This window comes from Carlito syrichta, unplaced genomic scaffold, assembly GCF_000164805.1.
Source record: "Carlito syrichta isolate Samal-C Ts95f unplaced genomic scaffold, Tarsius_syrichta-2.0.1 Scaffold303651, whole genome shotgun sequence".
Classification (NCBI taxonomy): Eukaryota; Metazoa; Chordata; class Mammalia; order Primates; family Tarsiidae; genus Carlito; species Carlito syrichta.
The window spans coordinates 192,687-207,081 of NW_007247747.1; the positions used below are offsets into that span (position 1 = coordinate 192,687).

At 42.5% G+C, this 14,395-nt stretch overlaps 1 protein-coding gene across 4 annotated transcripts in view; it reads left to right on the forward strand.

Moving 5' to 3' along the window:
* The first annotated feature begins 6,041 nt into the window (after positions 1 to 6,041).
* The window catches only part of ALCAM (activated leukocyte cell adhesion molecule), a 204,056-nt gene continuing 195,702 nt past the window's right edge, over positions 6,042 to 14,395 (forward strand). For 2 of the 4 annotated variants that reach the window (XM_008058918.1, XM_008058916.2), the window contains exon 1: positions 13,533 to 14,300. In XM_008058918.1, the coding sequence (XP_008057109.1) occupies positions 14,228 to 14,300 (73 nt within the window). In that variant the 5' untranslated portion in view covers positions 13,533 to 14,227. Of the gene's footprint in view, positions 6,047 to 13,532; positions 14,301 to 14,395 lie in introns of those variants that run through there. The other 2 variants (XM_008058919.1, XM_008058917.2) reach the window with 2 other exon arrangements.

Below are 14,395 nucleotides of genomic sequence, written 5' to 3' on the forward strand. Positions count from 1 at the left end.
GCTCGGAGCCCGCCCCCCACTCCGGTCCAAGAGGCTGGGGGACGCCAGGGAGAGCAGGCGACCACCGAGGAGAGGAGCGGAGGGAAAAGGAGAGGAGGAGATGAGAAAGGGAGAGACCCAGGACCCAGCCCAGCTTTGGGCTGGAGGACGGAAGCAAAAGAGACACAACAAAACATCAGCACCTTCACCTGTGTGGGCTTCGGGGCTGGGCTGAAAGAAGGACTGGGTCGCAGGAAGGGAGGAGGGAAAAGGAGAAAAGAAAACACTCCCTTTCTTCCCCCTGTCTTATTTTTTTGTTTGTTCCTCCCCTTCCTCCCCAACCTCCCCCCCAAAACACACACACACACACACACACACACAGAGGCACACACGGGCGCGCGCGCACACACACACACACACACACACACACAGCGCAAAAGAGAATCAACCGAGATTTTGGTCTGGGGAGCCTTCATCATTTCATTAAAAACAAGACAGCATTTCTTCTTCTTCTTCCCTGGAAATAATTCAGCAGCACTTCCCTCCCCACCTCTTCCGTCCTTCTCCCTCCCCCGGTTGACTCTCTCCCCACCTTTCCCACCGCACCCACGGCTTCCTTCCCCACGGGTCTTTTGGACTCCTTGGGAGACTTTTTCTCAGTGTTCATGTCCTGGATATCAGGTATATCATCTGCTGAACCGCCTTTGTACTACTCTGCTAATGGGGACGTCCGCTCCCCACGTTCCAGTCCTTTCTAGTCCAAGGATCTCTTTGAGGGGTGAGGTTTGTGCTTCCCTCCCTCTGCCTCCGCTTCCGCACCGGGAACCCGCGTCCTCCTTCCGTGGGTCTGGCATTCCAGCTCCTGGGTGAGCAGCTGTTTTGCCCGCAGGTGCTCAGAGCACATCAAAGGAGTTTGGCTGTAACCGCCCTTAGACCCTGAGTAGGTGCCTATGGTGTGGCCGTTCTCTAAATTTGGAATCCGCACATCTTCACTCTTTTTTTTTCTTTTGAAAAGCCCTTTTCAATTCCCAGTAATAAAAACAGCCGAAATGCTAGGACAAAGCTGTGAAGCAGGATAGTTTGACTCACACCCTCATCCTCAACACAATTCTTGCCACGCGTCTCCCCACCCTCCTCTACTTTCTCCTTCTCACCAGCACTTGAATTTCTGGTACACCAAAAGTTAATTTAACACCATTGACTCAGGTATGAAGAAAAAGCTAGTATGAGTCACTTTGGCTTTGTAGTAAGGTCACACAGGGTATCACCAAGCATTCATTCAACAAACATACTGAGCACTTACTAGGTGCTAGACTCTGGGAAGAGATCCAGGGGTGGGCTGAAAAGATAAATGAAGATGTTTTGTTTTGTTTTTTAATCACCTTCTCTCCCCCCTTGTCCTGTCTCTTCCATTATAGTCATCTTCATCATCATTGTTTTTTATAATATGAAAATGTCTGCCAGGCATTGAGATGGGAGCTTTACATGCCTTTTGTCATTTAATTATGCTAAGAATCCTCTGAGATTAGTAGTATATTAGCTCCATTTTATAAGTGAGAAAACGGGGGATTAAAGAAATCCAGCAGCTTCCTCCAACTCAAACATCTAACATGTGTTGGTATGGGGGGTGGTGAACCAGACAGGTTGACTCCAGACTTGTGTCACTCCCTTCTAAGGAGTCAGTGTTTCGATGGAGGAGTCAGCCTTGTAAACAGATAAATATATCAAAGAGGTAAGGGCTAGAGCTGTATAAATACAGAGGCAGCAGTGACTAACACTGCCTGGAGGAATCAGGAAAGGCTTCACAGACAACTTGACACGTGAGGTGGGTCTTGAAATACAAGTAGGAGTATCCCAGTCTTCAGGGTGAGGGCGGGGGTGCATTTTGGACTGAGGGAAACATGCATACCATAAAACGAGGGCAGAGGCTGTGTTTAGGAAACAGTAAGTGAAGCACAGTTTATGGGAGAGGGCTGTGATATGAAACTGAAAAGGGGGCAAATGTAAACTTAGGGGCAAGAATGTCAAGGACTTTGTAGATCTTGCTAGTAGGTGCAACTTTCATTATGAGGGTAAAATGACTCCAGCAGAGATTTTAAAGAAAGGGTGTGTGTGTGTGTGTGTGTGTGTGTGTGTGTGTGTGTGTGTGTGTGTGTTTCTGTCTGTCTTAAGATGACCAGGTGAAGTCTGGAGAATGTAAAGAAGAGTCAGATGGTTGGAACACTGGTGATAACAGTGTATGGATGTGAGAGGTGATAAGGGCCTGGACTAGGAGCAATGAGACTGGAAATAAAAGGAATTTTGTTCTTCAATAAATATTGATATTAAGACTTCTATCTGTTTCTAGAATGAAAGGCCTAAGGACAAAAGCATTTCATTCAGAATAAGAAGCCTCTTAAGAGAGTGCCAAACCAGCCCTTTTGCATTTATAGGTATAGTTAAAGTCTATGAAGCTTAGGAAGATTAAAACCATGCAATCAACTAGTGGAAGAATAATAGCCACCTTTTATTCAGAGACGGCTATCCACACATTTACCAGTCTTTAATATGTTTGACCTGCAAAGTGACTTTTCAGAGTAAGTACAAAGCTACTGTTAAGTGCATTCAGCAGATGAGGAAGCTGAAGTCAGTATTGGTGAAGGCCAAACACAAATTAGACACAAAACTGGGATTAAAAATTAGAGTTATCTGATCCCAGAGTTCATGTAGGTTTTATGTGCTATGTGCTGATATTGAAATTTAGGCCTCCTTTCTCCTAATCTAATACCCTCTTCGCTAGTCATTGATGCCTTCATCTTCTGTTAAATGTATTTCAAGCACCACAGGGCACACATTCCTGACTGTTGACTTACTCTATCAATATGCCCTAAAATAGCATTACTGTAGATTTATTGTCTACCAAACACACTAAACAAAAAATTATGATGATCCTTCTTAAAAGCTGGTGAAAGAAAGAGCATATATAAATGATATCAACATGCAACTAGAAACAAAGATAATGAAAACTCTATGGTTTAGGCATGAAGGCTCAAGGGCTATTGGAAAAACAGCTAATATTACCCAGCACCATCCTGTGCCAGTGGCTTCACATGTATTGTTTTACTTGAGGAAACTGACTTGGAGAGCTGGAATAACTTGCTCAGTGTCACACAAATAGCTAAGTCGGTGAGCCCAAACTCAAGCTCCAGTTTATTGGACACCGAACTCATGCTCTGAAGTATTGTGTTGATGCTGTTAGGGCGATTAGTGAAGACTGAAGTTAGTTCTATGGACAGTAGTGTGCTAGTAAATGTTTAATGACCAGCACTCAAAAAAAAAAAAAAAAAAAAAGCTTATAGTGTTTAGCAATTTCCAATTTCTGTGGGACATAAATAAGCAATGCCACAAAGGTAGACTTCACAAGCTGCCAACATGACATTATTGGAGGCAGCATTGAGAAGAGATGTGCACAGTTAGCTCTAAGGAGCCTCCTGTGTCCACTGGTACCTTGGAGGAAGAGACGCTTGAATGATATTTTAGAGACAAAGTGGGAGAAATTTGGGTAGCTTTTGGAGAAAGAGGGAATAATGCAGGAAGACTGGAATGGGGATTATAGTCAAATGATGTAGGTAGATTGAACTAATTGTGGCTAGATCAAGTGGAAAGAGTGATTTAGGATTGGCTGGGGTAGCTACTTCCTTAAAAATCACTATTCCTAAGAGCTGGCAATTTTTTTTTCAAGGAAACAACCTAAATACTGACTTATTCTGCATGAAAATTCTGGCAGGTACTTGTTTTAATGACTACTTAAGCTAAAAACACACTCAAAAGACTGAAATCAGGGCTAGATAAAATTTTTAAAATTTAACCAATTTAAAATTTTTGACTGTTTGTCTACTTATTTTCTTTTCTTATGACAAGGACAATAATAATATATTGACTAAAAACTCTGGCAATAAAGTTGAAAAAAGTTACTCAGTATTCACCTTCAAAACCTACTGATACTGTCAGACTGTCTGAGTGTACCTAAAGTTGACCTTGTATCCAGAAGAAATAAATATATTTGAAAATGCCTCAGGATATTTATTTTGTCACTTTACTTCTCATCTTCCTAGAATAAAACAACACCAGTGTTTGCCTTATTTCCCGCAAAATTAAATAGTGCATAGGACAGTGGGGAGAAAAAAACATTAGCTGGTCCCTGCAAATAATGGTTGCTTTCTTTCTGAGCTGATAATCTAGCCCTTTAAAGAGATGAAAATAAAATTAGGTTTCCCATGCTGTACCATATTTCTATTTTTCCCCCGACTGTTTTCTCCCAACAGGTCCTGTTGTACACAATCTGGAAGGCAAAGCATATTGGTCCTAAGAATCAACAAAAAAGAATATACATAAAATGAAGTGAATGTCTGTTGTTTTTTTGTTCTCATCGAAGAATGACTCTCCATCCCTGTGGTTGTTAGGCAGTGTCAAACATGATACCCATCCACTCTCTAGCTGCAGAAGTGGGCATATGACTCTGCTCAATCATAGTGCCAGATCCTCTCTTTCACAATAAATTGCTCAAGAAGTGGGTAAGACCAATCAAACCTTTTTTCTATGAGTGAAAAGTTCTCTCTTCCTTTAGGACTTCTTAAAATTTCTGTGGATTTAGACTGAGGTCTTTACGTAATCACATTTTCAATGTGAAGGAAGTTGGACTGCAGCAGAAAAAAACTGAGAAAATAGTCAAAGACAACCAAAGGCATGTAGGGCTAAAATATGGAAAGAAGAACAAAGAGCCTTGACAACTTTAGTCAAATGCCTGGATCCTGCTATGCTTAAACACATACATACTTGAAGAATTCCCAGTCATTTAAATCAGTTAGTCCTCCCCTCTTCTTTTTTTTAGCTAGTTGGTGTTGGTTTCTGTTCCTTTCGGCTGAAAGTATCCTGACCACGACAAAAACCATAGTTAAAAAAAAAAGTCCTCACCTGATAACATACTCATGCTGGCTAGCTAGGCATATACAAATAATGTCTCTCTTACTTTAAAAAAAAAAAAAAAGAGGGAGAGAATGGGGAAATATCAAGAGCTAAATATCTTTCTGAGACTATATTCTAAGATATGCTAATTTATTCTATTTTTGTTTCTCAGATCTATGACTCATCTCTCTTTGGACATCACTCTCTTTCATTGGCACACAGACCACAATACACTCATTCCTCATTCCCTCATTCATAAATTATCACAACGTTATTATTTAACTCAGCATGCTAAGTCTTAACAGAGCAGGTAAAAGACAAAGCATTAAGTTGGGAAGAAAGAAGGGAGAGATGAACTGTTGATCATTTCATCTTAAATGTCACAGCAGAAATTTGTGCAAATGGGGTAGAGCCATTTCAAGATAGCGTACTTCGGAAGTTTTTCCATCCAGGAAGATCCCAGAAGCTGGCTGCATTAGGAGGGAAGAATTAAGAATAGGAGATGACTCAACTGCTAGTATGGGGTGAAGACCTGAGTTAACTAAGGCCCACTTTCTCAATTAGGCTAAATGATCTGATCTCCACTCTGTACACACTTCTCAAGCTGCCCGCTGACATTCCTTTGCCTTTAGATGTTGAATTTAGTGTTCATTTAATCCTGACCTCAATATTTGTCTCAGCCCTGAAAAAGCTAAGGAATAACCTTGGACCATGTACTCTTGTGAAATGTCCTTGATTCTAAAAAAATTAATTGAGAATTATACTCTTTGGAGATTCTTTTCTGACTGAATATGTTAACTACTCTTGGCCAGAATGTTTCACTCTGTAACTCGAATGCCATTCTTTATAATGAGACACATCGTTTTCCTTCAGAGGTGTATCAATTAACTAGTTATAACAGCACCTTAAAACCAGAAGCCATGGCCAAAACTATTTAATCTATCTCCTTGCCAGCTAGGACACATCACAGATTCTGGTGATTTCAATGAAAGCATACGCATGTTTATAAATCTTTTTATGTGTCGGCTTATATAGCTGTTTTAATATGTGTTGCATTTTCTCTCACAAGCTTTTCACCTTGAGGTGCAATTATTAAGTGAATTTCTTGCCCTTACAAAGAAAAGTAAACACATTAAACACCTCCACGTAATGTTAAAATGCTGGACATTAAATTAAATTAAATATTTGTCCTATAGCACTGTTAGCTGAATAGGTTATGAATCATCTATGTTTGTGAAATACATTGCTCAGAATTATAATTTTGCCAAATTCACCCTGTAAAGAACAAAGTATAAAGAACATTGAAGCTTAAAATCTTTAATACTGAGCTAAGTCTGTAGACTTTGCAATATTGGTACTGCATCCATAATCATGCCTTAGTGAAATGTTATACAGAACATTATTCAGAATGTTTGCTCTGAAAAGAGTTTGGATAAATGCACTGTATTTGAAATTGATTAATGCTGCTGATGTGCATCCAGATTTTTTTATTATCTCTAGAATTTGACTTAAAAGTTACAGGGTATCTTGTATATTTGCTCTACTTGAGACACATTTGCATTTAAACAAAAATGGTACCTATAGCTGTGTGAACTTTGGTTAAGTATTGTGTGGGACCTCCCCTACCTCACCTGTCATATGATGTAATTAGGACATCCCAGTGGTGTTTCTAAATATGCTGGAAAGCCTTAGAATATCTATAGGAGGTGGTGAAACCTCAGGCAACCTATCAAAATTCAGCCCAAACAGCCCCACTTCTTTCAGTTTATTAATTACATTGTACAATAATTATTTATGCATTCATGTATTCATGAATGCATGACTTCATTAATCAAAGGGTATCATGTGCCTCCTCTGTGTCTGTCTATTCTAGACACATGGCAGAAATTAAAACAAACACAAGCCTCTGTCCTCATTGAGATTTCATTCTAGTTGAGAGATAGACAATTGCAAACATACATAATTTAAATTGAAATTATGCTATATGGTGACAGATTCTCTGGAGAAAAATGAAGCAAGAAACAGAGATAAGTAATATTGGGGCTAGGGATTGAATTTTAAACAGGTAGCAATGAGGAGGTAACATTGAGTAAATACCTTAGAAGAGGTGATGGAGTAAGCTACACTCACAACCAGGAGGAAAAGAGTGATAAGGAGTGGAAATAGCAAGTGCAAAGGCCCTGAGGTGGGAGTATGCCAGGTATATTCAGGAGCAGTGAGGAGGCCACTATTATTTGAACTAATTAAACAAGGAGAAAATAGAAAACTGGACTTCAGAATAAGCCTATAAAAGAAGAAAAAGGATTGATTTTTTTTTTTAAGTTGGAGTCTCACTCTATTGCCCAGGCTGGAGTGCATTGGCACTCTCACAGCCACCTCAGCCTTGACCTGCTGGGCTCCAGCGATCCTTCCACCTTAGCCTTCTAAGTAGCCTGAACTACAGACGTGCACTACCATGCCCAGCTAATTTTTTTTATGTATTGTAAAGACTAGGTCTTGCCAAGGTGCCTAGGCTGGTCTTGAACCCGCTGGCTCAGGCAATCCACTCTCCTCAGCCTCCCAAAGTGCTGGGATTACAGGCTTCAGCCACCGCACCTGGCCAGAAAAAGGATTGATTTTCAATAAAAATGTTAAACTTTTCATAAAAATTACTTGTAAGATTCTGAAAAACATTATAATTCTAAGACTCTTATTTATAAGATCAATGAGTCTTAATTGTGTTATTAATCCTTATTTTTTGCTAATTAATAACAGGCTTTTTGCTCTTCGGGGATTATGCATTTATCCAACAATTGCTTCTTAATACTTTTCTACACACCTAACTATGTTAAGAAAAAATAGTATGGATAACCAGGGCCTAGTACTTTCCAAAGTTCATTGGATCCATGATGATTTATTTGCTTTAGAAAATCAGATATATATTAATGTCATATTTTTACAGTCATTATATATTCACCTAATATTCCTGAATGAAATTATTGCAGATCATAATGGCCAGTAAGCATATAATGAAGCAATTAGAGATAAGTTTGGATAATTCTGGAGAAATTGTTGAAATACTCAAGTTGAAATATCTTTTAAGGCATCAAACATTTGAATAACTACATTCTGAATCATTTTCTACTTATTCATAACTGCTTATTATTATTATTCAAAGATGCTTCTTATGATTGAAAGTTGAAAATCTTTGAAGAGAAATTCTCAAGTTGTGGGGAAAACCCAGATTTTTGTTTTTTTTAAATTAAATGTGTGCAACTTCTGAAATCACTAATGAATTATGAGTTTTTAATGCACTGAGAGTTTTTGGCATCCCTTTAATATAGTGTAAGTTTCATAGTCAAATAGCTTAGCTAGATTCTTTCTCCATTTCTCATGTCTGAGACAGGAAGGAAAATGACTAAGTGAATTTCTAGTTCGACTGAAATAGCTATGCATTTCTTTTTGTACCTAGACATTGAACATACTGCAGTCTGAAAGAACATAATGTTTACCATAGACTTTGAAAGTTTTTGCCCTCCTGAGTGCCAGTGATATATCTTTATTAGCTAGCAGTACTGAGAAAGAGATTGCAGAATTTTATTAATTCATTGATAGATGATAGATATTACCATTAACAATTGAAATTAAACAATAAAATTCAATGTACTATTTCTAAGGAAGACAGATATCCATGTGTCCTCCAGTCCATATCCAGAACAATTTTAGAAATCATTTATTTAAAATTCCTTGGAGTTCAAAATGAAACAGAGTTTTACCTTATACATGTATAATCTCTGTGCCTCTTTAATATCATATATCTTCCTAGACTTAATGTAAGTCCCACTTGCCCTTGTATTTCAGTCTCTGTCATCAGTATATTAGTCCAGGCCCTTGATTGGTCACTTAGAACTTTTACTAATTAGGTTTCTTTTCTCAGCATGGGATTTTTGGGGTTTATTCTAATTGATGACAAATAATGTTTAGCATTCTTTTCCTACTGTGGATTTATTCCTCATTGTTTTTTGTTGTTGGTGGTGGTGGTGGTGGTGTTTTTTGTTTGTTTGCTTGTTTGTTTGAGTTGGAGTCTCACTCTGTCACCCAGACTGGAGGGCAGTAGCCGCTCCTGGCCACTGCAGCCTCGACCCACTGGGCTCCGGCGATCCTTCCACCTCAGCCTTCCAAGTAACTGGAATTACAGGCACGCGCTACCATGCCTGGCTGATTTTTTGATTTATTGTAGAGATGAGGTCTCGCCAAGTTGCCCAGGTGGGTCTCGAACCCACGGGCTCAGGCAGTCCACTCACCTCAGCCTCCCAAAGCATGGGATTACCGGCTGAGCCACCAAGCCCAGCTTGATTCCTCATTGTATATTCACAGTTCTCATTTTGATGACTAGGCCTTAACTCATTCTCTTTGCCTTTCCTAAACCTTAGTTTGCCCAGACAAATCACTGAAGACCCATGGAAACCCCTTTTATCTCCTCGTATCACTAACCCTTGTAAGTTTATGTTTGTTTGAGGGTCCACATTCTATAAAGTAGAATTCTTTCTCACATTTACCATTTGCTCACAAATATTTATGGAGTATCCAATCTATTTGCAAAGTACGACTACACGGCGGTATTCACCATGGCTGGGGTTGAGGGAGGGAAGAAAGTGAATTGGATTTGCTGTACACCCTTGAACTGCATAGAGTTTTGTTCAAAAAGTAGGAAGGCACACAAAGCATTTTTATATTCAGTGGTAAAGAACAAATGTCTCCAGCTTTCAAAACTATCATTGGTGAAATTTCATCTCCAGCGGGAAGTTTTTTTAGGTTAATCAGGGGGAGAAAAAGCACCTCCATTCTTCAAATGCACACATGCTTGGCCTAGCTATGTTGTCACGTGCTGATGGGATTAATATTTTAGTACAAGTCAAAAGGTCCTGACCTGAGTTCTGAGTTCTGACCTCAACAGACTCTAAATAGTCTGCCTCCCATACTGTTACTGCTTTGAACGTGCTGTCCTGATTGATGATGAATTATTTTGTACTTAAAATGCAAAGTTCTTTTCATGTCCCAAGTAACATGAAGCATTTTTCCCCAGGATGAATGTTATTCATTTTGCCTCTTTGAGCAAGATGTACCCATCATGTTACATGACTAAACGATCTGATAAATATTACTAGAGTACCATATATTCTCAATTGTAGCAAAAGCAATTGTGACCCAGATGCAGCTGGAAACACTCTTCCTCTTAAGAACTAAGTAAAGTGGATCCAACATCCCCATTCACTAGATTTTAAAAACAAATTGTCTCCACTACATTATTTTGTGGAGCTTACATTCTTATGTTTATTTTTAGCACTGAGCTCTTGCTTATGCTATATTATTTCAGTTTAGGGTGATCTTACCTAGACCAGACATGGTGGTTCATGCTTGTAGTCCCAGCAATTTGGGAAACTGAGATGGGAGGATTGCTTGAGCTCAGGAGTTTGAGGCTGTGGTAAGCCATGGTCCTGTCAAGCACGGCAGCCTGAGCAACAGAGTGAGACCCTGACACAAAAACCAAAAACAAGCAGACAAAAAACAAAAGGAAATGGTCTTGTCATCTCATGCAACTGAACCTGGCCCATGCAGATAGGGTGTATTGTCTTATCAGTGTATTGTCCTTTTCCTCAAGGAAAAGATGTTTAAGGGTAACATAAAGTAATTTATTTTTAAATCTGTCTCCTTTCACCCAAAAAGCCACAAATTTGTTGTTATACAAAGTAGATAGTGATGAGGAAAGTAGATGTGTTCACTAGTAAAATGAAGATAACAATAGCCTCTCTTTAACAGGATTATTATTTTATTTGTTTATTTATTTATTTTTATAGTCTAGGTCTCATTCTGTCACCAGGTAGGAGTGTAGTGGCAAGATCACTGCTCACCACAGATTGGACCTCCTGGGCTCAGGTGGTCCTCCTGCCTAAGTCTCCCGAGTAGCTGGAACTACAGGTACGTGCCACCATATCTAACTAATTTTTTATTTTTTGTAGAGACGATGTCTCGCTGTGTTGCTCAGGTTGGTCTCAAACTCCTGGGCTCAAGCAATCCTCCTGCCTCGGCCTCCCAAAATGCTGGGATTACCGTTATGAGCCACCACTCCTAGCCTCCTCATAGAATTTTTTTAAGGGCAAATTATAATTTAATTCATATAAATTGCTTAAAATAACCTAATGCAACATATAGTGTTGCTGATTAATTAATTAAAAGATATTTAAAGGCCTTTGACCATTTCCAAATTCATGCTTTGTATGATTTGGTTCTTGTAAATTTCTTTCTTCCTAGCACCCTGCCCTAAAACCTTGCCAAATTTCTATTTTAATTTATATTATTTTTCAAATATAGAGCCAGTTCATCATTACTTTGGTGGCCTTAGCCATATATGGCCAATAGCCTTTAGAGTCACTATTCCAAGTGGTTAATCAACGTATTTTCCTGAACTAGGTCACATTCCTCCTAAAGGAAATTCTGGAAGCAAAGGGCTACACAAGCCAAGTATATATTATACATATGCTCATATGTAAGTATGTATCTGTGTATGAGCATAATTTATACGTGTGTATAGTCAGTTGTTTCCAGAATTGTGTGTATTTAATATCCTTAATTTACATAATGCAGTGTGATCCCATTTAGCTACATACTTTTGAAGGTGGTACTCTAATGTGTCATCACACTTTATGAGAGACTGACTTGTGCTGAAGTCACTCGCTGAGGGCAACGAGTGCAGAATCGGGCTTCTAATAAGCCTCTGCCTCCTCCCTGAAGCCCAAGCTCCTACTATATCTGCTCAGTTATCTGTGTGATCTCATTTGATCCTCACAGCAATCTCATGAGGCTAGAACTATTGTTATCACTTTTTACAAGTAAGAAACCTCAGGGCATGGAGAGGTTAACTGATTTGACCAAGATCATACGGTTAGTGTCAGAGCCCAAACCATACATTCTGCCTTTCTTAAATTGACTTTTTAACAATTGTACTGTATGAACTCCCATCCCAAAATAGAGGAGGTCAGATAAAAAGTCCCAGGATCCATGTTAAACACATTGTTAGGTTGATTTGTTCTAACAATGCCACTTAAAAGTCACAGTCATAAGGAAAACAATTCCCTAAAGGAATTCTGCAGGACCCCTTGGGAAGGCTAGCAGCTCAGCCAAACTTAGCTCATGGAATATAGAGTGTAAAGGCACTTGCCTCTTAGCAATAGCCTTCCTGTTGATTCAGAAGATGCAAATGAACTGTTAATGTTAAAACCAAGTGGGAGAAACTACTTATTTTGAGAGGAAAAACATAGTATAAGAGCCCTACACTAAAATACTGTTAATGTAAGGAGAACCGGAAGAACAAGAATGGCACGCTTTAGAGAAAAATCACAGCTGAAGATGGAGCTTAATAGTTTAATAGCACACACACAGAAAAACCCAAAGAATTTGTGTGCGTGTGTGTGACCCCAGTCTAGCCGGTGGCTCGCAGCCTTCTGATGAAAGCGCAGTGTGTGAAGATGACTAGCTGACATTCTCTGCTGAAGATCAGTCGCACACAAGGGTGACCGTGAGATGCACGAAAGGCTATTTAATGCCCCAGCGAAGTGGTTCAGGGACCAAGATTTTATTATGCTTCGGGGATGAGAGTTGTGATCCCGCATCCCTGATTTAGAGCCACTTAGGGCTCCGACAGCTCCGCCCCGGTGTTCTAGAGGAAAATATTCCTTCATGCTCTCTGCCTAAGCTGAAAGCGACACAGCTTCCCGATGTTCCGCCTGGGAGGTGGTTCAATCTTTGGAAATTGCCGGAGCCAGCCTGTCCATCCGCGAGGGGTGCCTGGCTTTCTGGAACGGACCAGGATGAGCTCGACTTTTAATCTGAGTAACTTGAGGCTTTTCTATTTGTAACTTAAAATCGGAGCTTAACAACAACAACAAAAAAGTGACACGCGCTCTGGCTTTTGGAGACACTGGGAAAATCCGTATGACGAAGTACGGTCTAGAAATTCCTGATTTAATCTACCCCCGGGGAAAAGCCAATACCTTTTATTTGGTACTGGGCAGTCGACCCAAGTGGTCTGCCTGTCAAAGACGGGGTGTGTCATCCAGGGCATGGGGAGAGGAAACGTGGGGGATGGGGAGCAAGAGGGAGAAAATCAATCCCGTGGGTGCGTTGTCCCCGGACCACCAGGAGCTGTGCCTGTAACTCCCAGGAGGCGAGTTTCCACCTCTGCCAACGCCCCCTGCCCCTTCCTCCCCCACCCCTTTTCTCCCAAGATGCGCTTCCCACCCTCACTGCCCTGTCCCATTACTCTTGAGAGGATAGGGAGGCTGCAACACGACCGCGGGGAAAAGTCCCCTGGGAATGAGCCGGTGGGATGGCCTCATGCGGGCAAGAAGAGGGCAGTCGGTATTTTTGAACCTCAGTGAGGCTGGGTGGGTAGTTGCAAGCGAGAGCCCACATCACGAGGCCGCTGGGACCTTCCGGGAGAGCGTGTCCCTCCCGCCGGCCCCGCCCCCACTCCACGGAGCGCGCGGCTCCCTTGCCTGCTCCTGATTGGCGGGCGTGTCCGGGAGGGGCGTGGCCCGGACGAAGCTCCGCCCACCTGGACTCCGGCCGGGGCGCGCGCTTCTCCCACACCCCTGAGCTGCGCTCGGTCTCGGACTCGGTCCTGCAGCGCCTCTAGGCTGCGGATCCGCGCTCCAACCACCTGCTCCACGCTGCGTCCAGGCAAGCGGGGAGGAGACGAGAGGGAGGGAGGAGGCGGGTGGGAGGAGGAGAGAGGCAGCTTACACACGCCTCCCAGTCCCTCCACTCAGAGCAGCCCGGAGACCGCTGCCGCCGCCGTCGCCGCTGCCGCTGCTGCCACCTGAGGAGACCCGCGGCCCCTGTCGCCACCCCCGGCGACTCCTCCTCCCTAGCACTGGGCTTTTTGTGCACACCGCCACTACCATTCTCATTAGCATTCCGAGAGAAGGAAAATAAGATACCAGCCAAAAAGAACCACGTACACCTTTCCGAATTACTCAAGTGTCTCCCGGAAAGAGAGGGTCGCCGGTCCCCGGAGAAGCAGCCGAAGGGACCCGGGGCGGGTGCTGACCGGGCGGGAGGAGGAGTTGGGGGCGTCGCGTGGTGGAAAGTTGCGTGCGGCGGAGACCCGGAGGCGCAGCGCCGGAGCCCGGGGGACCGAGTGTCGGGGAGACGACGCTGCCCCCTGCGTCGGGACCCGCCAGCGCGCGGGCACCGCGGGGCCCGGGACGACGCCCCCTCCTGCGGCGGGGACTCTGCCAGTGGCCCGCGAAGAAGGAGGAGGAATATGGAACCCACGGCAGCCCCCTCCTGCCGCCTGCTCTTCTGCCTCTTGATCTCCGCGGCGGCGCTCAGGCCAGGTGAGCAAGGGCCGGGGAGCCGCCCGGGACGCACGGGGGCCGGGGGCCGTTTCCCAGGTCCCCGCCCCCGGCCGGCCTCGCACACCCCCGGGGCA